Source organism: Aplosporella prunicola, assembly GCF_010093885.1.
Source record: "Aplosporella prunicola CBS 121167 unplaced genomic scaffold K452scaffold_101, whole genome shotgun sequence".
Lineage (NCBI taxonomy): Eukaryota > Fungi > Ascomycota > Dothideomycetes > Botryosphaeriales > Aplosporellaceae > Aplosporella > Aplosporella prunicola.
Window position 1 is genome coordinate 1 of NW_022983629.1, and position 25,556 is coordinate 25,556.

The 25,556-nt window shown below is 51.1% G+C and overlaps 6 protein-coding genes across 6 annotated transcripts; 4 read left to right on the top strand and 2 right to left on the bottom strand.

Annotated features, from left to right (window-relative positions):
* Positions 1 to 73: 73 nt before the first annotated feature.
* K452DRAFT_15925 (uncharacterized protein) lies at positions 74 to 499 on the top strand. Its single transcript, XM_033535646.1, has one exon. The coding sequence runs from the start codon at positions 190 to 192 to the stop codon at positions 409 to 411; it is 222 nt and encodes a 73-aa protein (XP_033391242.1). The 5' UTR covers positions 74 to 189; the 3' UTR covers positions 412 to 499.
* An 888-nt stretch (positions 500 to 1,387) lies between these two features.
* K452DRAFT_15935 (uncharacterized protein) lies at positions 1,388 to 2,392 on the bottom strand. The gene has a single exon (XM_033535648.1). It carries the CDS (start codon positions 2,153 to 2,155, stop codon positions 1,511 to 1,513), a length of 645 nt encoding a protein of 214 aa, XP_033391243.1. The 5' UTR covers positions 2,156 to 2,392; the 3' UTR covers positions 1,388 to 1,510.
* A 237-nt stretch (positions 2,393 to 2,629) lies between these two features.
* Positions 2,630 to 12,548, top strand: K452DRAFT_303485 (uncharacterized protein; the record flags this gene model as incomplete). Its single annotated transcript, XM_033542726.1, has 5 exons — positions 2,630 to 2,967; positions 3,018 to 8,944; positions 9,000 to 10,853; positions 10,906 to 11,669; positions 11,724 to 12,548. The coding sequence occupies 5 exons, from the start codon at positions 2,630 to 2,632 to the stop codon at positions 12,546 to 12,548; spliced, it is 9,708 nt and encodes a 3,235-aa protein (XP_033391244.1).
* A 3,142-nt stretch (positions 12,549 to 15,690) lies between these two features.
* On the top strand, positions 15,691 to 16,158 carry K452DRAFT_313919 (uncharacterized protein; the record flags this gene model as incomplete). The annotated part of the gene is made up of 1 exon (XM_033543706.1): positions 15,691 to 16,158. The coding sequence occupies one exon, from the start codon at positions 15,691 to 15,693 to the stop codon at positions 16,156 to 16,158; it is 468 nt and encodes a 155-aa protein (XP_033391245.1).
* A 503-nt stretch (positions 16,159 to 16,661) lies between these two features.
* Positions 16,662 to 18,019, bottom strand: K452DRAFT_331805 (uncharacterized protein; the record flags this gene model as incomplete). The annotated part of the gene is made up of 2 exons (XM_033545137.1): positions 16,662 to 17,898; positions 17,953 to 18,019. The coding sequence occupies 2 exons, from the start codon at positions 18,017 to 18,019 to the stop codon at positions 17,030 to 17,032; spliced, it is 936 nt and encodes a 311-aa protein (XP_033391246.1). The 3' UTR covers positions 16,662 to 17,029.
* A 1,922-nt stretch (positions 18,020 to 19,941) lies between these two features.
* Positions 19,942 to 21,390, top strand: K452DRAFT_303486 (uncharacterized protein; the record flags this gene model as incomplete). Its single annotated transcript, XM_033542727.1, has 2 exons — positions 19,942 to 20,595; positions 20,644 to 21,390. 2 exons carry the CDS (start codon positions 19,942 to 19,944, stop codon positions 21,388 to 21,390), a joined length of 1,401 nt encoding a protein of 466 aa, XP_033391247.1.
* Positions 21,391 to 25,556: the final 4,166 nt, after the last annotated feature.

Here is a 25,556-nt window from a genome sequence, read left to right on the forward strand (position 1 = left end):
CATATCGCTCAGGGCGATGGGTCAGGGTAAATAAATACAACTCAACTCAACTCAATCAATCAATCAATAAGAGCTAGTCTATCTTATACTTAATTCCTGCCTTAGCGAGCCCTATGGCCCGACGGGGGTACCGTTTACTATCCCTAAGTTCTAGGAACCCTACTCTACTACGGAGGAGCCTCGCTGGTAATGCTGCGACCGGTGATACCGCCTTCCGCTTTACTACTCTACCTCCTTGCACATCGATATTGTCTTCCATGGTGGGTTGGTCCGTGCACTCGCTTCGCGCGGTGGGCGCGGGCGCGCAAATTCTTTGATATTGGTAGGAATCGAATGCCACCAACGCACTCTATAAGAATCACTGGACGAGCAACCACCTACGAAAAGGTGGTCGAAGACGTTGGTGGTTAGAGGAGGTGACGTTGGCCTATACGTATACGGATACGAGTGCGACCGCGCGCGAACATTTGAGTCTGGTCATGCGAAGTTTTGAGACTGGCCTACCGCCTGCCCGCGGGGTGCCACGGTGCCACGGTGCCACGGTCGCATTAACCCTTCGAGACCTGGGTACTGGAAAGTTAGCTGCGATCAAGAACAGGAAAATTAGCTAGAGCAGGTGCAAATACCTATAATCGAAGTAGCGTATGCAAATTCCGCTTCGCCGCCTAATTGCTGTTGAGCTGATCCGGCCGTTGTCGCTGCGCGGCGCTGGACATGACTCAGAAACGGCGACCCATGCGCGGGCCTTGACTCGGGCCTCCCCTACTGGCCGACGACGACGATGCGCACGCACGCCTATCGGCCCTGGCGGCTGCCCAACGGAGCTCTCCGCTCCGTTTCATGCGATTCCCCGGTGCTTGCTTTCCGATGTCCTGGGTGTATGGGTTCATCAATGTCCGAGATGCAGGCGATGGAATGCGGTGCGATGCGGAGTAACTGTTAGTATGTGTCCGGCCCTTGAGATATGTACACGTAGAGGCATGGGAGAAGCTGCTTGGAAGTTGTGAGGTTAAGGGAAAAGATCCATGGTTTCTGCAATAGCTGGCCGGCTACATATATAGAAGCCGGGAATTTGGGGAGCCGATGCTGTCTCCTTCGCGCTTCCGGCAAAAACTGAGATGTGATGAAGAACGGATGCCGTTACGCCGCACTGCTGCAGATGCATCGCCATCGCAAGTGATTGGGATGCCCGTCGAAGGACCGAATGGTTTGGAGCTGCATCGACATAGTGCGTCGTGAGAAACGATGTTGCAGACACGGACTTCTCCTCCGCTAACCGCAGGGATGGATTCTCATACGGTAAGTGTCGGATTTTGCGTGGCTTGTGTGGCTCGTGGTTGGGCCGATCGCGACTCGCTTGGGCGGCTATCGCGAAACGTCACTTCAACGACGAGACGGCCCTCAACCACCCAGAATCAACACCAGATGCCTCCTTATCGCGGATTTGCCCAGACTGTATTGTTGGCTGCTGGGCCGGTTGACAAGAGCCGGTGTTGGTGCCGTCTTGATCCTAGCGCCGGGCAACAAGACGCGTCGACCGGGGAAGAACAGGCCTGCACACTGATGCCCATGCCTCCCGCTTGTGTAGAAATCTTGGAATGAAGTTGACTTGGCACAGGAGCGTTCCGACACGCCAGCTCTTGATGATCGGGCGGATCCATGGTGTCCTGGTCCTTCCCTGGAGGAGCCGCCCATCCGCGGACGTCGGACTCGCTGCCAGGTCATATTGCAGATTGGGGGCGAGGTGCATTTGCCTGGAGGGGACGTCAGCTGGTGGAAACTCCGTTCGCAGTCCGACTTCAATACAAATCCAAACGCTCCCGGCGCAATATTTCCATGCGCGAGGCCCGTCGCCGCAGCGCGTCATGCGCCCTCTGTTCCCCGCCTCGGCACGCCAGCCTGCTCTCCCGCTCAAAGCAGGTCCATCGTTGTCCATCCCTCTCTCGTCCGGCTGTTGAACACATCGTGTCGGGCGCGACCAGGCTCCTGCTGAGGTATCGTATCGGCGGCAAATGAGGGAACGAGAACTGTGCTGGATTGGAGGGTTGTCGAGCGGCTTGGTATACTGCAGGGCAATATCGTAACGGCGAACAAGACGGTAGCGAGAACGTAGTAGGCTGGAGGATTGCCGGCGGCGTCCTCCGGTGGCAGGCATCACAAGCGGAGGACATGAGATAGCCGTTTCTGGTGCGTCGTATCCGTGGACAAGGCGTTGGCAGGGACAGTCGCAAGATGGAGGATTTCCGACGGCGTCCTCTGGTGGCAGGCATCACAAGCGGAGAACATGGGAACGTCGTTCTTATTGGTCCATTGCAAATGCGTGAGGTTGTCTGGACAGCGGGTTCTGGCTCTTGCTGGAAGAGTGTGTTGGTGGTTTGACATGTCGACGGCGCTTCGCAGAAAGGCTTGGCGCGTTGGAGACAGGCTGCGGAGCTTCCATGCATCGCCGCGTTGTTCACGCAAACAACCACCTCTTTTTCAACAACCTCCGCTCCGTCCACCTCTCTCCTCACCAACCTCTCCTCCGTCTGCCTTGTTACCTTTCTCCGCGACGACCCCCGTTTCGCCTGCCTCAAGTTCACTCTTCAAAACCCTCACTCCGCTTTCCTGATCGCATCAACAGCTACCGATGCGACCACCGGGCGCCTTGTTGCAGGCGGTGATCAACCACGTCGCTCTGCCGGCGCAGCTTCCTACCCATGAAGATACGGACCCAGGACTTGTCGATCATGCGCTCATTGATCGCTTGATAACGGCTGCCCTCACCTTGCGCAACCTGTCAAATGGCGACTCGATTCAAACATGGGAAGATGCTCGGTTCGCTCTGGCGACTGCCAAAGCGCTTAACGTCAATCGGAAGCTGGAGAAATCTATATTGCTCGATGAGTTCAGACTACTTCGCAAAAACATCCTCATCCTACATGTCACCCAACAAAATGCTGGTCTTCTCATCCGCCGGAGTGGCGAGTAAGTACATTCACAAGGCGTCCAACGTTTCGTTGCTAATCCCATTACAGTACCGATGAAAGCACCATCATCGTCGAAGCTTTCGAAGTGTCGCCTCCGTCGGAGAAGGTTCTAGCTGCTGAAGGCGCTTTACAATGGGACTTCCCTGGATCCGTAGTAGCCATTCCCTCTGCGGTCTTCTTGGACGACTCATTCCAAAACCAACTGGCCGCGTTCCTCGAGCAAGCGAGTACAGAATCGGTCAAGCGCTTTGCAGCTCAAGCATGGAAGTCTGGCGTATCCGTATTCGAGAGCAGAGACACTGGAGATCCGGCTTTGATCACTCAGATGCTCATGACTTTGTTGGAGGCATACGGGCATCGGGTTTCCCCTCCGCGGCTGCGTAAACGGATTCACGATGACGTGTGCTTCGACAAGGCTGGAAACCCATGGAGACGGTCTGCGTACTGGCTGGTGCTGCGCGTGGGCCTTTACAGATTTCTCTCAACATTGCACGGCGGTGAAACCGGAAGGGTGTACTACAAGTTCATTCTCTGTGTGGCCCTCGCTCTCCTCATGAATGATGCCATTGGCACAATTAATCTCGATCTACTGGACTTCATGAAAAGGAAGTTATCTCGGCGTCTCGCGAAATTGGAGGTGAACAAAATTCATGCCTCCGCCCATACTCGCCCATTGTACGAGGCTATGTTTACTATGTTGGATACACTCTTCAAAACGACACTTGGAAACGCGAACAAACGGATCGAGGCCGAATGGGCTTTCCTCAAGAAGTCTATCCAGAGACCGGTCCCTCGACTGCTACGCAATACCCCCCGGAACGACACTGTCCTGTCACTCCCTTGTAGCATAGTCTACCTACAGAAAGTCATGGCGTGGCAGCAACATCAGAATGTTGTACATCACGTCCCAAGGTATTTCGACTTCGCCAGAGTTACTGACGCCACCTTCCATGTATTCGCACGGCGCTACTTCAGCTTGTGCGAACTTGAATCCGTTGTCAAGCAAAGCCTGTCAAGAGAACCACTATCAAGAGAGGACTTGTATATGCGTTGCGAGCAGCTTGCGGAGCAGATTCACCAGTACCTGGACGCTGTCGGTGACTCGTACGACTCCGACCCTGAGCAGAAGAGCACCATGCTGCTGATTGTCATGCGACTGTGGATGGCAATGGACCGATACGCAATTGACCTTTTTCCACTTTTGGCTGAGTTCAATCCTAACGTATCTCCCAATTCTTTGGACGTCTTACGCCTACCGCATTCTGTTGACCTGCATCATCTGATGGACTTACAACAATACCTAAAGCGCCGTTGGGAGGATTGCGACTCTACTACACGGTCGATCTTTGACGAACCTCGTAAAGGCTGCTTTGCACAGAGGTACTACGACAGCTCAGACGCCGCTACAAGCCTACGGGAAATTCACGCGGCCATCAAGAAGAAGGCAGAGATACAAGCCGCTGAGAAACGGAGTGAATGGGAAATGAAGACAGAAGAATATGACGAGCTCGGAAGGCAAATTGCGAGACTCTCATGTGTCTACGTCCTCATCGATGGTGAACGAGTTCATGACCGCCACTGCCCAAAGTGCATTTTGAGCAAGAAAGCCGATTATATGATCATCCGAGTCCACGAACACCCACTTCCACACAACGACGACGAGGCCAAGGCGGTGATATTTGAGCTTGCTTGTCCGAAGGCTTTTTCTGTATATCGCAACGCGACTTGGAGAATATTGGGTGTCCTCGCGCGGCCAAAGCAGCCATTCTCTCCGGAACCGCTCATGATGCTGCAGAATTACTCCGAACTTCAGGCCTGGTCAGGCAGAGCTGTACGCCACGGGGTAGTCCTTGCGTCTATAAAAAAGTCTTTCCTACAGACGCACTACGGAAAGCCTCCTCGCAAATACTTTCCCGTTCCTTGCGAAGATGTCATACTCAAGAACGGATTGGAGCTGGCCTATTACGATACCGCCACTAAGTCCTGGCCTGGAAGCCGCAGTGCGAAACCAACATTCGCGCACCACTGCCAGATCGAAATTCCTTCCAATTCACCGTTTTCTTCGTTACAGTCGTCGCCGGGTTTCGCTGTAGATTCAAATGGCCCCTCCTCATACGAAGTCATCGCCAGCCAGACGAAGTGTCCTAGTGGGCTGAACACGCATGAGTATATGGCCTACCAGAATCTTCTCTCGGGGAAACACAGGAGATGGCTTGCCATCCTCATCGAACTCGGCTCTTCCAATCTCAACTTCAGCATGGAGGCTCCTTCGTCGCTGGTCTCTCACCTCGCATTGCAGGCCGGACCGTTCCACGGCATAGACCCACTTCGCATCACACACAAGGTCTTCAAAGATCCGTCTTTCTGTGACACACTTTCAGGGCAGATCAACAAGCGTCTTGATGGCGTTGCTTCCAATTGGCGCGAGACAAACTCCATGGACATGCTAATCACCTTGATTCTAAGGTTTCATTCCCTTGCGGACGACACCAATGTTCTTCAAGCAGGAAAGCTCTTGGAAAAAGCTCGTTCAATTACGTCCCAATGGATCCGCCAGCTCCGTGTTGAGATCTGGAAGTCTACCGACCTCACCACGTCACGTAGGAACTCACAGTATGCTCTCAGTGCTTCCTTGCTCTGCCGCAGGACATTCCATCTGTACAGCGACATGTCTCAAGTTACTCTACAACCCGGAGTACTTCGTCTGTTCATAGAGGCATCAATCGCTCTTCAAGACAACCTCGGCGGAGATCCTGCGGCATTTTCTCCAGGACTGAAGCGCGCACTTATCAGAGATCTGAAAGCGACGTACTCTATGCGATACCTCCTCCTTCGGTCAATCAAGGCCAGCCCAGAAAGCCTCTGCTCCGTCATTGATGATGTATGGCCGTTGGGCCAGGGGGCTGATTCCAGAACATACACGCCTCTGCACTTCCATGATGAACAAGATGATCACATTTTGATCACGCTTCATACCGAGGCTACGCAGGCAACCAAAAGACAAGCAGTGGAGTACGAGCTACTCAGCGGGTCACTCTATATTGATGGTCAAAAATTGGGCCAACTTCCAGCGGAGCATCGCGAGTCTGTGATGTTGGTACAGCTCTTTGGTCACCAAAACCTTCTGACCTGGCCCTCAAGGCTTCCTGGAATGAGATATCAGCTGTCGCATATTGTGGAAGGGCATGAAATCCATATCGGATTTCGCGGCGATGTGCTTTTTGTTCGAGCATGCCACATGGGCTCAATACTAGAGTTCATTCCTGCCGAAAAGTTCGGGACCAAGTCTTATTTTGACTTGCCAGCCTCACTTCTCAATAACTGCGTCCATTGGCTTGATGTCAGGACCGGAACACTGGAAGTAAGACAGCGTCCTAAAATCTGGAGACACAAGCGCAGCAACTGGATTCTTGACGTCAACACCCGCGAAGCGTGGCGTAAGAACAGCATCCTAGTCGATCCTCATAGTCAGACTTTTCAGAAGATCGCGCGCGTCTTCAGTCGGTTTGAGTATCCGGCTGAACTTACAGTGTACCAGCCACAGAGATTTCCACTATCCGTTGAGATTCGGCGCCTGGAACTGACTTTCTTTGTTAATCGCACCTGCCTTCTCGAGTGCAAAGAGCTACGTTCAGAGATCGACCCCAATCAGGATGCAGGAACTTGGTACGGGTTGAACAGTAAACTCGTTCTAAGAGACACTTCAAACCACAAGCGGCGCAGCATCATTGTTCCCATGGGTTCACTTACCACAGTCAAGAACCAGTTCCATGTTGCGGTGGATGTAGCCAACGAAGGTACCTACGCAAGGTATATCATCAATGACGTCCTTGGACGACTCGAATGCCCCGCCGAGCCGTGGCTGCTCTACAAGAAGGCCCAGTTCCACGCCTACACGTCTTTCATGGTACCAGACCCACTTACGGGCCGCACTGGAAGCGAGGAAGCGCTCGATGCCCTAAGCTCAGGACTTTATCAGCCGTGGACGCCGCTCTCAGTGGGTCCTCTACAATGCATTCTCTCGATCGCTAAACTGGCGCCGAAAAGGGTGTACTATCCAAAAGACTCTAAGTTCATGCAGCAAGTACATTGGGACCCTGATTTGACCATCGCAATTCAGCACGAAGGCTTCAGGTTCCTCGCGGAGCAAATCTACCAGAAAAATGAGACGCTCTCCCTGTTTGCCTCTGGAAAAGCAGAGTTGCCTGTGCTAGAGCCAGCAGGTAACCGGCACCTCTTGCAGCGCGGCTATGCAAAGCGCGTTTTATACGAGAGATCTGGTTACTCACGTACGGAACAGCAAGGAGCGGCAGAGACGGTCTACATCAGTCGCGATGCCCCGAAGACTAGCAAGATGCGACAGAACGTTTTCGAAAGCACTCTACTTCTCAGACAATGGCCGTCAAGGATTTTTTCGACCCAGGATCTGGCCGGAGTCTTGCAAAGCTGGCCTACAATTGGTGGATATGATCGTGTGTTCGACAAAGTACTCATCAGCGATCGTCTAAACGTCAATTTCGGCTTAGAGTGGGGTGCACTTGTCAGGCTTTGCCTTGAAGCAACCTCGAAGGACCTTCACCGCTTGGCATTCTTATTTGCAATGCTGTCATTTTGGGACGATGCCAACATGGATGTCATACGAACTCTCATTGCATTTGCGGTGCTTGACCAGCTCAAGTGCCTCGATCCTCCACAGTGGGCGTCGTACTCCCACTTCCGGTTCAACCACGTTCCGACAGTGGACTACATCACGCAGTTGATCAAGCCCTGCGCTGTGCCTTACCCCGGCGATGAACGAGATGAGCTTTTGAGTATCGGTTTCAAGCTTCGCAAGAGATTGGAGAAAGCTCAGCTCTTGCACGAAGGGCAGACTGAGGCTGACTGCAACACCATGGCCATTCTCCTCGTTTCCCAGTGGCCATGCCATAGCCCGACTTTGACGGGCCCTAGCGAGCCTCTGTTAATTGACGTGGAGCAGGCCATGACAATTGTGCGTCCTGAGTGGCAGCGCCTCTTTGAAAACATCGAGCAATCTCGGTACATTGAACAAGTACAACGAGTTCTGGACCGCTGTCACTGTGACATGGAGACCGTACAACCAGACAACAGACCAACAGGCGAAGAGGTGCTCTACACGGGCTTTCACTTCAACGTCATCCCGTCTGTATTGGGGGAACTGATGAGGAAAGCCGGTCCAGCTGCTTTCCCAACAGTTGCATCGCCTAGCAATTCTGCAAACGGCCTTCGATCGATTGCAGGGAATGTTCTGGCATTGAGGCCTGTGAACACCGAACGTGGTGTTACTCCGACCGTTTCTTTAGCAAAGGCTCCGGTTATCAACACCAGAACCTCTCGAGAGGCCAATGAGCTAAGGCAGATCATCACCGGTATAACCAAGTCCAAGTCGCACGTTCAACAGCAGTATGCGAGAGATCTGCTGCAGAGTCTTGAAGCATTTGAAAGCATTCAAGGCGAACAGAGTCATTTCGCTCAGTCTGTACCAAGAATCACGCCAGCTTCGACACTGACGACGTCGCAAAAGTTCGTGCAAAGCCAGCTGATGCTAATCCAAACCGCTCTGAAAGCTGGCGACCTACGTGCGAAGTGGTTGTGTGAGGGTGGCCTGTGGCCGTGTACCAGTCCGATCGCGCTCCTTGAACAATTACGCTCGAATTCAGATACTGTCTTTGGTACTCATATGAAGGAGAGCCTTGTCAACTTCGCATTGTCCATCACCCAACTACAGCATCTTCTCAGGATCGAGGACGCTACCGTCAAGAACAACCAACAGCGCCTCCGCGAGGAAGAGAGAAATGCCGGCCATCAGAATTGGTCTCCATTTGACCGCACAGATTGGATACTTTTGGAGATTGACGCAGATATACTCCTAAGGCCAGAGCAGGTAGATGTCGCCATTGCTACTCTGGAACCATCTTCGGGATCGAATTCTGTCTTACAGATGAACATGGGACAAGGTAAGCACACATTGTAGCATGTCTTTCCAAGTCATGAGTTCGCTGACAGCTTCAGGTAAAACGTCATGCATCATGCCGATGGTCGCTGCTGTCTTAGCCGACTCAAAGCAGCTCGTGAGAGTCATCGTCCCAAAGGCTCTTCTTTTACAAACCGCCCAAATCCTACAGAGTCGACTTGGAGGTCTCCTTGGCCGTGAAGTCAAGCATGTTCCGTTCTCCCGCAAGACGCCAACGAATGAGAACACTATCAAGGCTTTCTTCGGCATACATGATTCCGTCAGGAAGAGTTCTGGTGTGATGGTGGCGTTGCCCGAGCACGTCATGTCCTTCATGTTGAGCGGAGCCCAGCGGCTGTTGGACGTTCGTATTCCAGAAGCCAAGCAGATGGTGAACGTCCAAGGCTGGATGCGGAAGGTCTGCCGCGACGTGCTCGATGAATGCGACTTCACGCTCGCGGTTCGAACACAGCTGATTTATCCATCCGGTCCACAAAGCGCAGTTGACGGCCATCCGCAACGGTGGGAAACTGCCGAAGCTTTGCTACACATGGTTTACAGCCACCTATGGAATCTGGAAGAGAAGTTTCCGAGGAGCATAGAAGTCTTCCGGAGGCCTCAAGGCGGCTTTCCATTTGTGTTCTTCCTTCGCAACGACGTTGAGGAAGCCCTGATCAGGCGCATAGTCGACGACATCATCCATGACCGAACCTCAATCATCCCCATGATGGATTGTACACAGACCGAGCGAAACGCGATTCGGAATTTCATCACCCAAGGGCGTGTCAGCCAAACCGTGGCAGACCGGATTGAGCAATTATTTCCCGACAAGCCCATCGCCAAGCAGAACTTGTACCTCTTACGAGGCTTGCTTGTCCATCGAATTCTGCTCCTTGCTCTGAAGAAGCGTTGGAATGTACAGTACGGACTTCATCCAGCCCGGGATCCAATCGCTGTCCCATATCATGCAAAGGGTGTGCCATCAGAGCAGGCTGAATGGGGTCATCCAGACGTCTCCATCCTCTTCACCTGTCTTTCCTTTTACTTCGGAGGATTGGCACCTTTGCAGCTACGCCAGTGCCTAGAGCATGTGGACAAGTCCGATGACCCGTTTGGCGAGTATGATCGGTGGACGCATGCTTGTAGCTCATTGCCTGACGTCATGAGAGATTGGAACGTCATCAACTCCGATGATGAGCTACAGCTGGCAGAACTCTGGAAATATCTGCGCTACGAAGTCATAGTGGTTGACTACTTTCTGAATCACTTTGTCTTCCCAAGACATGCTAAGCAATTTAACCTCAAGATTCAGGCTTCGGGATGGGACATTCCCCTTCTGCCATTGTCTCCACCCGATGGCAAAGCCCAAAGTTCAGTAAGGAAGTACAAGCCTCTTACCACCGGATTTAGCGGCACCAACGACAACCGGACGATGCTTCCTTTGACGATCAAGCAACAAGATCTCCCTGGACTCTCACACACGAACGCAGAGGTTTTGACGTATCTGTTGCAGCCTCGAAGCCGCCATTACGTTCTCGCCGCAGATGAACGTGGTCGTCGTCTATCTGAGACAGCTTTGCTCTGGAAGCTTTTCAACATGAAGATCCGGATTTTGATCGATGCAGGTGCCCAAATTCTGGAGATGGAAAACCGCGATTTGGCCAGGGAATGGCTTCTCATTGACCACGAGGCCTCAGCAGCCGTATACTTCGATGCTGCAAACAAGCCTTACGTGCTTTATCGCAACAATTCTCAAGTCCCTTTGCTGGCGAGTCCATTCGCCAATGATCTTGAAGGTTGCGTCGTCTACCTCGATGAGGCGCATACTCGGGGAACAGACCTGAAAATGCCGGCTTCAGCATGTGGGGCTTTGACATTGGGATTGGGCCAGACAAAGGACCACACAGTTCAAGGTATTTATCACATATAAATCTCTCGATCGAATGTTTGCTAACAACTGCACAGCTGCCATGAGACTTCGTCAGTTGGCCACAACGCAATCAATCAAATTCTTCGCCCCTCCCGAAGTCCACCAAAGCATTCTGGATCTCCGAAAGAAAACCACCGTGGATTGGATCGACTCTTCTGACGTAGTCTACTGGCTTCTCGAACAAACCTGTAACGGCATTGAGCAACTGCAGCCGCTGTACTACTCTCAGGGTGTTGACTTCTGCCACCGCAGCCAAGCCGGCATTGACAACCCCGATATACTCATGGATGCCGAGCAACGCAAGGCTTATGTCAAAGCCGTTCGACAGAAAGAGCATCAGACTCTTGAGCAACTCTACAGCGGCAAAGCTTCCAAGGCCTCAAAGCCAACTACGAAGTCAGGAGACTATTCTCAAGGCATTTCCGCATACATGAAAGAGCTCAATCAGCGCCGCAAACGCTTCCAGGATTTCGGCAACGCTGTCCACGGGTCTGCGCTGCAGGAGGTTGAGCAAGAAAGAGAAGTCGCGTATGAGGTCGAATCCGTCCGCGAGGTGCAAAAGCCAGTTCACTATCGACCGTTGTCTTTCTCGGGTTTGCACAAAGACATTTCAATCTTCATCAGGACCGGTCGACTCCCCGCAGGTTACTCCAGTGTCGAGGATGTCTTTGCAGCTCTTCGGCGCACGCACCTGGGCATTAAGTTCGGCATCAACAGCGGGGCTTCAGAGTCGAAGTTCTTTGTCTCAAGGGAGTTCTCTCAGACAGTGCAACTACAACGTCCAAATGACGATTTCATGGTATATATCTTCTTTTTCTGTCACTTCACACGCATAATGCTAACATTTCTTCAGCGCCAAGTCAACTGGATTTTGTGGAGCAAGATCGCCGAGACAGCCATTGTCGTATCCCCAGAAGAGGCAGAGGAGGTTCTCGCGATCCTTGGAGAGCTCGGCAAATCGGGTGTTCATCTGATTACCTACGCCGCCCCTGTCACCCGACGCATGCTGCATTTCAACGACCTGAAGTTCTACGCTACTCCCCCTCTACCCACCAATTGGCAATGCCCGGAGTGGCTCAGAGTTGAGCTCGGCATCTTCGCAGGCCGCCTCTACTATGAGTTTCATGAACATGAGGCTCTCGTCAAGTTCCTCGGTTGTGGAAAGGACGACAAGGAGGTATCGATGAACGGCACGAACGACACAAGCGGCACCGTGGATGGAGAGGAGATTTCCCAGATTGCAGCCCAATCGGATGCCCATGGCGGCCATGGAAGCCCACAGAGCTTCACTGAAAAGCCGCTCACATTCCTGCAAGAGTGGCTTGCTGTGCGTCGGAAGGGTCAGGACTTCACACATACGCCTATGGGCCACGTCTGTCAAGGAAAGTCTCTCGTGGCCAGCCACCCCTTCTTCTCACAGGCCAGGCCCGAAGAATCTTCAAAAATCAACGCTGCTCCTACGCTGGCTGGCATGATTAGACAGACGCCTGCGGCTGCCGAAGATTCGGATCCCGACACGGACTTCGACGACGACTTCTTGGACGCGGAGGAGGGCTTGGATGAAGAGGACTTCTTGGATGCGGAAGAGGAGCTTAGCGATCTTGACGACAGGGACCGCGACGAGGTGCTTGCGAGGGAGCCTGAGGAGGAATCTGACGGCAGCGAGGAGAGTTATTAGGTGGATGATGGTGCGAGCATGTGTCGGTTGGGTGATGCGGATCTGGATATCGGAGCTCTGGCATGTGGGTTGGTCAACAAGTCACTGTGTGGAGATAGCTGGGTGACGTAGATTGTAGCTACACCGGACACTGGCTGGATTCCACTGGATAGAATAAACTCTTCACGAAATATCTGCGAGTTTCCAATGCCGATGTGGTTTTCTTGGCTTTCTTTTACTTTTGCTTTGCGAAAGTAACTTCTGCGTCCATGGCAGATGGTTTCTCTTCAAGATAACTGCGCGCAGATTGTGAGTTCGCTCACTTCACCTACGCTTATGAGACCGCCGCACAGCTATTACGTCCAACTTCACGCTTAACTAGGAAACTGAATACAGGCTTCAGAATACATGCACATGGTACCACAACATCGGCTCTTCAAACGTGCACACACCTCAACTACAAATCTGTTTGTAACCACTAAGCCTCATCCGCACTAACCAGCCCTACTAAACATCTAATAATAGTACAGCGTCCCTATACTATTTTATTTTACTCTAAAATATCTATTTAACTAATAGACAAGTAAAAACCTAGATAGTATACCTATCTTCGCATCTCTAATCAGCAACTAATATAATTAACTAAACGAATAGACAAATGAACGGCGTTACAATATACTTATCTTTAAAAAATTTTAAATCTCAACGAATAGGCCTCATCGCAAAATAATAAGCGTAAGGAGTACATCAAAGATAATATTAAGAATAAGCAAGAAAGAAAAGAGAAAAAAAAGAAGGTAAGCGAAACTACTAGCTAAAAACCAAATAATATAAAGCGGGTTAGGAGAAAAAAAAGTAAGTATGGCAAATAAAGCCTTTAATAAAAAAAAGAAACAACCGCACTCTTCTTAAAGTCTATGCGAAACTACTAGACAGTATACATTCGTACAACCATCCCTCCCTTTCTCCCTCCCCGCCCCTCCCAACACTGCCACTACTACGACTACGACTACTCTCACAAACAAAAACGCACTCTAACATACGCTGTAGTATAAAACAAAGATAAAAGCGAGCAGCGGCGCAGCGCTGTACCACGAAACCAACTGCCCTAAAATCCAAGGGTACAACTACAAACACGATACCTACAATACTAAAGGAACCCACTAAGCCCGCTCCTACCCGACGCCTAACTACGCTGATAAGACGAGCTCGCTCTACGAGATACGTAAATTTCGGAGCCAGGGGCAAAGTTCGAAATCTCGATCTATCTCTACCTTCTCCCAAAGTCGTCCCTTCCACGCTGCACGAATGACCAGTCCCGCAAGCACAGCACACTCGGCATTGCAGCCTCGTACGCTAGGAGTGCAGGTAAAGGCGTTGGGCTTGCAGCGCGTGCGGCTCATGGCCGCAAAGACGAGGGCCGCGAAAACGGCGGCGTGCGCAGGTTACCGGCGAGGACGATCGAACGTACCGCACAAGATTGGATACCATGAATATGGCGGCAAGTTCCTGCTGTTCGAATTTTGCACTGGAGTCTGAAATCAGGCACGGGATATACGGTGTGGGATAGATAAAATTTCATAAACGGCTGAGATGGAGAATTCGAGATGCAGATAGAATTGTCAAGTGCATGTCACTATTTCACAAATAAGAGTTATAGCCGTAAGATATAACACATATAATAAAGCCGCTATACCAAAGACAATTCTGGAAACAAAGGTCACCGGCGCGGGCGTAGCAAACACATTATATAGGACACGCAAACCGCGAAGTAAATCAACTCTCCCAGCATCCGCTAACCGCACCGACCCACTATCCAATGCCTACCATCCACCAGAGCAAAGCAAACAAAAGACAAAGTCCATTAGGGCAAAGCTCGTAGAGAAGGGAGAGCAAAGCGCGTCACCCGCGCCGACGAGACCAACGACCGTAGAGGCGATAGCGCTTGAAAGATAATAACGCCCGTTTTAGCGCACTAAGTAGCGCGGACCATGGCTTTAACGGCGGAAGTAGCAGCCACAAGACTACCCCACCGATGACATTTTGCTGGCAAGCTGGTGTATTGGGACAAGCGGCCGCGACGCAGGTTAAAGCGCTGAGCGTAGCCACGCTGGAATAAGTAGGTATGCCTAAGCTAGAACTCGTAGCGGGCAAGACGGTACTAAGTACTACGGTATTGACGAGGTCGGAGCGATAAGTTGTAAGGGCGACGTCGCCCTGCGGCGCCGACGACGGGAGCTACGGCCGTAAGGCTAAGGACGCTTTATGTAGTATGCTAGTGCTGGTGCTGGGGTACCAGTACCACCGAAACGACGCTATCCCGCTGTGATAGAGCCTGCGCCGACCCGGCGGTTGGAAGAGCGGCGGACGATGCGCGCGGCCGCGCTACCGAGCTGCCGAGCCTGCTGGTGCTGGTAGCCGTGGTGCGCGTCGTCGGCGAGCGTGCTTGCGGCGGCTGTGGGCGTAGTGATTGTAGACGGCAGGTAGGGGGAAGAGAGAAGAGGGAAGGGAGAGAAGGAAGTGGGTAGGTGAAGAGGTTTTTGGTGGACTCGCTGACTTGCTTTTAATCCTGTAGAGCGGGTTGGGCGTAGTGGTAGTAATAATGGTAGCGTTGGTACCGGAATTCCAGGGCGTTGTTGTTCTTATTATTCTTATTCTTAAAAGATAAAACGCGACCAGGACTTCGTTGTTGGATAGAAAAAGACGTGTATCGAACCATCTAGACAGGCAAACAACCAGTACAAACAGGTGCAAATAGCAAGCCACAAAGCAGCAGCACCAATTTTATCGCACCAAGGCAGCAGAGTAGAATCAAGCGAAAATAGTATTCGTCGACTAGTATATGCGGTTATCTAGTACGATATAGAGGAATCGTCGGACAGGCGTAGGAATCCGCACTAGTCCTATTAGTCTAGGTCTTGTCGTCGCGCAGCGAGCCGTAGCGACCTATCGCCGTACTAGGACAAAGCCGAAAGGTACCTCTAGACAAGCAAGGTAGGCTAGACAGCAGATCGATTAAGCGATCCTATGAAAAACTAGGACGAGAGCTATAGAGCGAGTACGCGTATCCCCGGCACAGAAAAGCGGCTGCGAAGATTTCTCTTCTTAGTAATACCACCCCGTGGCGTATACGTCGCCGAAAGAGCTGTCCTGCGTGTATGCAATGCCTGAAGAAGAGGCGCAGAAGTTAGAGAGTACGGATAGAGAGGGCAGGACGTCACGAAGTCGCCGCGACAAGCTAGCCAGCCTGACAGAACAAAACCTCATCACTCACCCAAACGCCATCTCAGCACGAGGTAGTTTGTCACCTCCTCACTCATCATCAGCAAGCAAACCACACACGCAGTCCATCACAAAGAAGACCGCCCCACCTACCCATCTACCCGCTCCAGCAGCTCCTAGAACCAACCGTACAAGTACAAGCCCACGATACGTGCGTGTCCCATCGCCATCACACACGCAACCGCGCCCTGAAAAGCGACAGCGCCAGTACCAGCGATCGCACCAGCACAGGCCGACGACGCACCAACTCTATGCATATACACACCAAGAGCCGCATACTACCGCTCTTACAGCGTACGCCGTCGAGGCACGATCGCGCTACGTGCTACGTACTACGTCGCCATGCTAGGCCCTAGAGCAGGTCGTCGACGCGCACGGGAAACGTCAGCGTAGTCAGGTTATATCGGGTCAGTCGCGCTACGCACGCTGCGGCACGACCCGGAGCTTAACAGTAGGGAGGGCGGGAGCTGCTAATGTCGATTAGTCGGTCAATCGGTCGGTCGGACGGTCGGTCAGGCTTGCGCGCTGGATGATAGATAGATAGCTGGGGGATGCGCTGCGATGCGTTGTGGTTGTTGCTACTAGGGATAGGTTTCTAGGAAAAAAAAAAAAAAAAACGTTTGGATAGGCTGAGGCACTGCCTGGGAGGCGAGGGTTTATGTGCCGGGTTTGTGAGGCTGGTTGGTGCGAAGGAGGAGGGGTAGCACACGTGTGCTGAGGACGGAGCATGTGTGCTGGCGATGGCACACGTGTGCCTAGGTAACTAACTGCTTTTACGCTCGAGGCTTGCGGTCGTATACGCTAGGACGAAAACTACGAACCTAAACCTACGTATTTACTTATCTGGTACGAGTGCATGTGTGCGTCGTCGCGAACTAGCTAGCTGGCTTGCTTACTTACCAGGTGCCTAGGCTGTAGCAGCGACAGTAGACCAAGATATACGCGTACCGTTCTTACGCGTACCTAGGCAGGCCATGCCTGGCACGGTTTCTTTGTTCCTGCCTGATCTGCCTGATCTGCCTGATTTTGCGCCTGCAAACCGGCACAGATCCGCCTCTACACCGGCACAGAACCGAGTTTCTGTACCTACTGCTGCTGACGCAATCCAACCCAGCGCCGCCACGACGCGCGATCGCGATCGCGATCGCTCCCCCGCCCGTAGAATCGCACGCGCCACAGCAGCCAGCCCGACCCGTCAAATCGCACGCACGCATCACGTCTCACGTAAGCGCCCGTACCCGCAGCCGCCCGGCCTTGTACGGTCGCGCAGCTACAGCCACACCCGCCCGGCCGGCGGCGATCGACTTGCCTGTCTTAGACGCAGACGAAGTAGCGCCGAGGAACGGCCTACTTTGCTGAGATTGGATGGCGCGAGCCGGCGCCTTGGTACTGGATAACGGATGCGGGGTCGGATGCGGGGAAAAGTGGGGGCGCTGTGCGTTGACGTTGCTTTTAGTTCTAGTTTTGCGTTCGCTTTTACTTTCGCTTTTGAGTTTGCTTACGATACGGACTGGCGAGCGGGCGGGCGAGCCGCCGGTACGTCCCGAGGTAGGAAACGAGCGAGCGCGGTGCGCTGCGCTGGTGGATGCGGTGGTAGGGTGGTAAGTGTGTGTAATGCGTGAGTTTGTTGATTGCTCGCTCTTTGCTGTTGGGGATTTTGTGCTTGTGCTTTGCGTTTCTGGGCTTGTTGTAGGCTTGGATGAGGTGTGGTTGCTGTGTTGGATTTGTGCGCGAGGGGGGGAGGGGGTTAGGGTGGTTGTGTGGTTGTATGTGTGTGGGCGAGGTGGGCGCGGGGTTTTTGGCGTGGTTTGGCTTGACTGTCGCGATGCTGATGCTGTATGCGCGTGACGGCTTGTGGGCGTGGCTGGTGACTGTGTGTTGCGTAGAGCGGAGGTGCGAGTTTTCTGTGCCGGGCGGGGCTGCAGCTTTTCTGTGCCTGTTTTCCGTGACGAGGTCTGTGTAGGACGGGGCTGCGTGTTTTCCGTACCTAGTTTTCCCGACGATATCTGTGCCGGGCGGAGCCGGAAGTTTTCTGTGTCGGGTGGAGCAGCGAATTTTCTGTGCCGGGCGGAGCTACGAGTTTCTGTGCCTAGTCTTTACGATAAGATCTGTGCCGGGCGCTGGGTCGCTGACTAGAACCCACCTCGTCGAACCAAGTCTAAGTACCTTGTGCGCAACGAAAAACAACCAAGACTAAGGTAACTAGCCATGCTGCTCTGGAAAGACTTTCGATAATAGAGTTATCTACACTCTTTATAACATGGTACAGCGCCTTATACACACCCTTTACTCACTTTATTTTTATTTTCCCCTGCTGAAGGAGTTGCGCCCTTAAAAAAGAGCCTAAGGGGAAACGCCAGCTCGCTCGTAAAGAAGATACGCTTCTACTATAGTTGCTTGAGATTGGCTGTGATGAGAAGTACTAATAGTCGCGATCTCGTTTCCGTACCGCTCAAGAAAATCGAGATTGATCGCGTCGACCACAGCTGAATACACTACGGGCTTTAAGAACGATAGTAAACTTCCCTTGTCCAGCTTCCAGCCACCTTAGTTCCGGTAACAACCGCCATCCACGCTTGCCCAGGATGGCGTTCTCCGCATACCTCTCAAACCCAAAGATCTACTCTCCGTTTGTCATTTAGTCGTCTCCATCCCACACCAAGCCTATTCCTCACAAGTTCCTACACGCTTCCCGGGACTGTTCCGATCCAACATGTCATGTCTTCTAAGCCAAAGCAACATAGCGGGCCCTGGTGCGATCGCTCCTCCAAACATCGCAGCAAGCCGCCGAGCCGCAAAGGCGCGTAGCTCGCGAACCACGTAGAGTTCCGCGTATCGCGAAGGTGTGTTTATCAGGTTGATCGATACAGCAGCCTGTCTGCGTGCCGTCGGCGGGAAGAAGAAAACCTGTGTCAGAAGAGTCAGCGTTGCTTAAAGATGTCGAGAACGACAAACAAGGACGGGCACGTCGCCTACCTTGCCTTCATACGCCTTCTGCACCCTCCCTCGTCATCATTGCCGCGCAACAAGGCCTGAGGGAGTGGTGTTATGTCGTGGCTGCGTCTGTCGAGTTCGTTGAGCTGTGTGTGAGGTCGGACGACGGTCCGCAGAGCCGCAGCCGCAGAGCCGCACGCAGAGCCGCACAATGACGTGACGCGCGAGCACCCGACCGCGCGCCAGCCTGACTTTCACTTCCACTAACACACAGCACAATGCCACCTATTGTCACGAACTGAGAATGTCGTTGCCGCTCTTGGCCCTTCTCCAACACGGTGTCCCTCTCGCTCGGCGGCTTGAATTGTCGGAGTTTTGGTGCCCCTTGACCCAGACAGCCGCACGGCGAGAAGCGGACCTGCTGCAACTGTTGGCGCGCTCCGTGCTTTTCGATCAGAGCACCTCCTGCCTGCCCAACCACTCCTTCTTGCGCTTCCAGTGCCGCGCCCTGACCAGCGCCTTGACCGATGCCATCGCTATCAGTGCATCGAGCAACCAATGGAACACAAGCCGGGCAGGTGGAGGACAAAGCGAAGAGTGTGGAGGGCGGTTCATCGGGACTTGGCGTATGCGGATGCCATGGATGCTTTTGTCGGGGCTTCGTCTTTGCCTCGAGCCGAGTTGCTGGACCTGTCTGAAGTCAAACGACTCTGAATCGGCGAGGGTAGAGTCTAGGACTTCCAGCCGGCGAGTGCGGCGATTTGAGACGGGCAATCTTGTGCGCTATGGTGCGATGTAAAGGACCATTGGAATCTGCCGTGTCGCGTCAGCGAGCCCCAGGCTGCCGTCGCCGAAAACGCGGTCTATGGATATGCGCCTGGTCGCCGCTGCCGTAGCAGGATCCCACGTCATAGCTTCATCTCTGCTTTGCGCCGCATCAAACCACGCTCAAACAAGACTCAGCACTACTTGCAACATTACTTGTAATCGTTATTCTTCACTCGACATTGGAATCGCTTGCGACATTGCTTTTTCTCAGTACACCCGGCCTAGAGCTTTCGCAACCGATCGCTGCGACTGCAACTACAGAGACGGAGCAGCTTTTGACGACGGCGTTCGCTTTCATTCAGGCTGACTTTTTCAGCGCTTTCTGGGCTGGGATACCCCTTCGCTCGCTTCTCCATCAACTACCATTCCAATGCCCGTGCACGTTACCCCTGTTGTCTATCGCGCTTTCAACATGATCCTCGAGCTCAGACAGAGAACATGGACAGAGGCCGACCTATGGAAAACCATAGACCTCACACGCGACGAGTATGATGTGTTCTGGGAGCTACTCCATGAAGACAGAGGGCTTTGGGAGTGGACCGGTGCTAACCTTCAAGTGGACTACGACCTGGCTCTACTCACAATTCGAGCGCCCCATAGGAAGTACAAACTGTTTGCCACAATGGTAGCCCGGAGCATCTCGGCGCAAGTGCATTCCCATTCACCTTTCAATTCCAAAATTGCCGATATATGCTACCGGACACCCGAGTTAATCTGGTTCAAACAACCGCGGTTTGCCGCGCCCAACAGCTCTCAAGGTGGGGGTTATCGATGCCCCGATGTCGTTTTTAAACCGGTGCTTAATGGTTACCCTACTGTCGTCATCGAAGTCTGTAATGCCACAAAAAAAGACTATATGGCCGTACTTGCTCAAGACTATTGGCAAGGGAGAGACGGCAGGGTCATGGCGTCCGTCTTTTTATGTCTGGAAAACAAGTTCGACAACAAGATTGAGTTCAGTAAGAAGGCGTCAGTTGTCGTTTTCCATTTTGGGGGGCAGGGTCCAGTGCCCTCTCCAGAACGAGTCAGTATTCGTCTCTACGTGTAGAGATTAAGCTAAACCAAACTTCAGTGTTTTCGTGACCACGAAGGTCGACCCGTACAAGGCAACCTAACCTTGAAGTTGGTTGACTTCAGTGGCTCTATTCCGGTGAAACTACATGACAGGTTGATACAAATCCCTTTTTCGGAGCTTTGTGAGAATCTTGCTATTGTGGAGAGCCTAAATGAGGCCACGCCTGAGAACCGCGGTGGAGTCGAATCCAACCATGACAGAAAAGGCAAAGATACAAATGTGTCAGACAACACTGCCAGTGACTTGACCGGAAGGGCCCTGCCAAACACCACTGTCAACGCTACGGCGCAACCCTATGGCGACAACCGGCAGCCTCAAACCAAAACTGTGATGGATGCGTTTACCGATATGCTCCGGGGCCAAAGGAGCAGCAAAACAATGGCAACCAGGGAGCCTATGGGATGTCCTTTATTGGAAACCGCTCAGCAGGATAACACTGTCGCAGCCGGATTCAACACTCATGGCGGCATGAACCAGCAGCAAACTGGCCACCAGCCTAGTCCCTTTGTCAGTATAACAGAGCCTGACCCGAGCAACCAAGGACCGCCTGAAATGACCCAAACACTTCCAATGGACAAAAACCGGCGCAGGGATACCACCCAAGCTGGTACCCACAGCCAGACTTTGCGCGACAGGACACAAGAGGAGGAAGATGTCATTTCCACAACGGGTTCCTTTCAGCTCAACTTCAGCACCGAAAATCCGACATCTAGCCAGCCTGAACGCGACGAACCGCAGCCATAACCCTGGGATGCTCCCATGCCAAATACGGCTGCGCTTGAATTGGCTGCAAAGGCAAATACGACACCGACCGGAAATCCACAGCCCCATGCTAAGAACAATGGTGATGCAGCCGGAGCTGAGAGCAGGAAGCGCACGCGGTCATCTGAGGACGAAGATGCTGAGGAGGCTGTAGGGAACGAAAAAGATTCTGCGAGGACTAAAGGGGGGAGGTACGCTCTCCGTCGTTCAGAGCACAAGTAAAGGATAGAAGGATAGAGGAAGTTTGTTGTGGAAGGGTTGACGCTCTTTGAGAAAGGAAGGTAGAAGGAAAGGATGAGCGAGGAGCTATTCTTTTTGTAGGAAACATGCGTAAAGAGCGGGTAGGTTAAACAGTGGCCCTGTACTTAGTTCTCATTCTTCGTAGTCGCAGGGCATATTCATGCCCAGTCATCCAACTACCAATCATTTACACGTGCATCTTTAACAGCGCTTCTTACGTGGATAACTATTCCACCGACACCTAGAATAAAGTTCAGTGTTCTCATGCTTCTTAACCAGTTCTAACAGTTAAGTTAATAGTAGATAAAGTATAAAAGGAATAAAGATAGCGTGCGCCGAAGTCCGTAACGCTACAGCGTATTAGCTGCGCCGGTGCTAGCGTTATAGGCAACGGCGTCGGTAGTAGCTAAGGCGAAGCCTTACGTTTTCTCCTCCTCCCCCCTAATATTATCCCGTAGCTAGTAAACTTTATAAAAATTAAGCCCGGCTTCTTGGCGGTTAGTGTAGCGCGACTAATTTGTGATGAATCTGCACGACGGTGATGATGGCGTTGGCAGCGTGTGCATTGGTATCGGTGCCGCGGTCCTACGCTGCTGGTTGCGTTTTCGCGCTGTTTTGATATAGTTGGTGTCGCTGTCGGTATCGGTGTTGAAGGAGAAGTTCTCGCGTTGAGGAGAGGTGGTAGTGCTTGTAGCGGCTGAGGTGTGCGAGGCGTAGAAGTGTAGGCCTAGGCCTAGCGCGTCGTGGGCGTAGGGCGTCCGGCGGTGGTTAGTGCGCGGTTTTTGTGCGGCGCGTGTGTTGGGGCGCGGATAGGGAGGATGGGTGTTGGATTGAATGGTTAAAACCGTGCGAGTGAAGAGAGAACGCGGCTTAATTTTAAAAGAGTATCTGGCAACGAGCTTTATATATATAAAGAGGTAGAGTAGTTATATGCTCGCTTATAGAAAGTAATAGGGTGTTAAGATAACGAAAAAGTAAGGTAAATATAAAGAATAATATATAAAGAAATATAGTCTAATAGTCTAATAGAGATACTTCTTTATAGTATACTATAGTAAGATATATACACAGTTTTATTTTACCTCTCGCTTAATCATTATAGTAGTTAAGGATAATTCGCGGAGTATCTATAATCCTACCTTTATTCCTTTTAGATATCGCCGGCTTTTAAGCACGCTATAACCTGTTTTCTAAAGGTATAAGAGAAGAAGTAGGTAAAAGCAAATTAGTAAGTACTCTATTTAAAAGTACCCCGAAGTTAGCCCATTTCGACTTAATACGAGATGTCTCAAAATATCGATAATAGTAGCTACGTCTCTTGGGCAAAGGCTGATAAAATAACTATCGCGCAGTAGACAGACTTTTCCGGCAAGAGTCCAATATACGAGTTAAATTTGCGGTGGTTTAAGGAGCACCGAATTGCTACCCGGGACCTCGGTCGCACGCCGCATCACCAACCAGGGCCCCAGCAACTCAATCTCCACAACGCGCATATTATAGCAGATCCTACGCGGCTCCAACGACCTAGTCCTTAAAAAACGCTCATGCGTATAAGGTTAAAATAAAGTTTGAGTAGGGAGTATAGAAGATTATAGAGATTATCGCGTGCTTAGTGCGCGGAGCACTTAATAATGCTCGCATAATCGCGAGCGAGATTGTACAATCAAAGTACAGCAAGGCTTCTTGTTGCAAAGTTCGCGGCATGGAAATACATGGAGAACGGGACTTGGCTCTTGCTTTGTTGTCAAGTAGTTTGCTGTATTAATATTTTATTTGCTTCGTCTTCGCAATTAACCTCCAAGGTACAATTAGCTTCGTCAGGGCCTCGATGTCTCCCTTTGAGAGCTTAGAAGTTATTAAAAAAAGGTCAGACATGCAGCGCAGTATGTTACTCGATGGGTGCTTAATTTGCATCGGATATTCGGGTTTAACTCTAAGCCGCTTCTCTTTAGACACACGAAGGCACTTGTTCTTCAAGCACTCTGTACGCCGATAATTCTCAACAAAGACAAACAGTCAGTGTTTATACGCTTTACCCAATGTGAAAGGTGTTCTAGTATTTCCCCCTAGCATTTTGAATCAGAAAATAAAGAAGCCATTCGTTTAATAGTCAACAAAAAACGCTCCCAAGCGATATAATAAGCCCAATAGAAATAATAGTGGCGAGTTTACCCTCGATGTGAGTAAAACTAGGAAATTATAAACAAAAATATTAAGCGGAAATTCAAACTCGCAATATCCACCAACTATTCTATATATACAACTTACAGACGTTGGCGGCTTATCAGTTCTCACGTAAACTACTTTATCTTGGATCAGCCTTTGAGTTTCAGCAATGCTTAAAATGAAGGGTTGCACGTAAATACCTAAGGGCATTAAAGGCTGAGAAACTATACTTCTATTTCCCCGCTCGAGATGCGGCTCGAAAGGAGACCTCAGAAAAATTTCAGATAATATATATAAGACCAGCTTAATATTACCCAGGAAGTAACTTGTTATTATGAGAGGCCACCGGAAACGATATCTTAGAAGTTTATTTTTATCTTAGTACTAAATAGGTGCGTCTCATGCTACCTATCGGGACTAAATTAGCTTTCTTCTTCAAGGTTCTAGTACGTTACAAATATCGTAGATGCCGCTTCGTAAAGATATCTATAAAAGAGTAACACGAATCAGAAGATGTGGAAGCCTATAAGGGCTTAACTTAATGTCAGTATAGATCTCAGTCTAGAAACAGTCCGCGTGGAATAGTACAACATTAAAAAATAGATGTCATTATTCCGGTTACATTATTGTTACGGCAGTACTGCTTGTTACCTAAAAGAATTTGTCTAAAGACTTGCTCTGGCGAGGTTAACATTTTCTTATATAATTACACTGGCAGTTTTAAGGCCCCGCACCATTACCTTTTTTCTTATCTCTACGCCTGCCGGGCTGCAGAGCTAGTTTGGTAAGGTTTGTAGGATTTTACCTTTCTGAACTTTTGCTTTCATGCAATAATTCACTTGTTCCAAGCGTGCCTCTACTTTTGTAAACGAATGTTATATCTTCTTTTCTAACTTCTTGCTCAAAGATCCGTCCGCCGAAAGGAGCGACAATTTACTACCAATTCCCATCCAATTGTCAATGATCAGTGACTAGCATCGTTCTAGACCTTTCGAAAGTTCTAGAGCGTCTACCGCACACATCTGCATTGACCGACCTCTATGCAGGTCGCAGTGGTCTTCGCGAGAAGATTGTATCAGTGACTGCACATCAGATAGAAACATTTAGGAATTATAAATACTTACCCCCGCAGGGCAGCGGCAGTCAGATGGCTTATTGTAGTGGTTGACTTGGGTGTTTGCCGCTACGAATGGGGCAACGAGAAGGCAGAGGCCGAGGATGATAGTAGAGGCGTAAGTCTTTATTTTGATAGGGTTTTGATATGAACGTAGGCGTTGGATTCTTAGGTATGCTTGGAGCGTGAAGTGCGAAATTGTCTCTCTGGGTTCAAAGGCTCTTTTCCTTTTATACTATTCTATCCGACAGCTGCTGTCAGCATCAGGTAAGACGAATACTCTGATCGAGCCACCTGGCGCTGTACGCAATGTTACAAATGATTTAAAAGACCTTGCACTGTCGCTGATTAAGATCACGGTATGGAAGCTACTAGAATAGATGCTGGTGTTATTGTTTACAAGTTCGTATTTATAAGTAGCATAGAAAATTAATCTATGTAGTAACGCACTTGAAAATCAAATAGTGCAAAGAAATCAACTAGTAGTCTAAAAACTACTAAAACTTGCCCCCAAACCTATGCTGCAGCCACAGCCCAAAACCTCTCCCAAACAGCTAGAAAAGTTTCTAGTAAAGTTACCTCGATTCCAGCTCCTCAAAAAGCTAGAACCCTACTCTCTCCTAGCCGG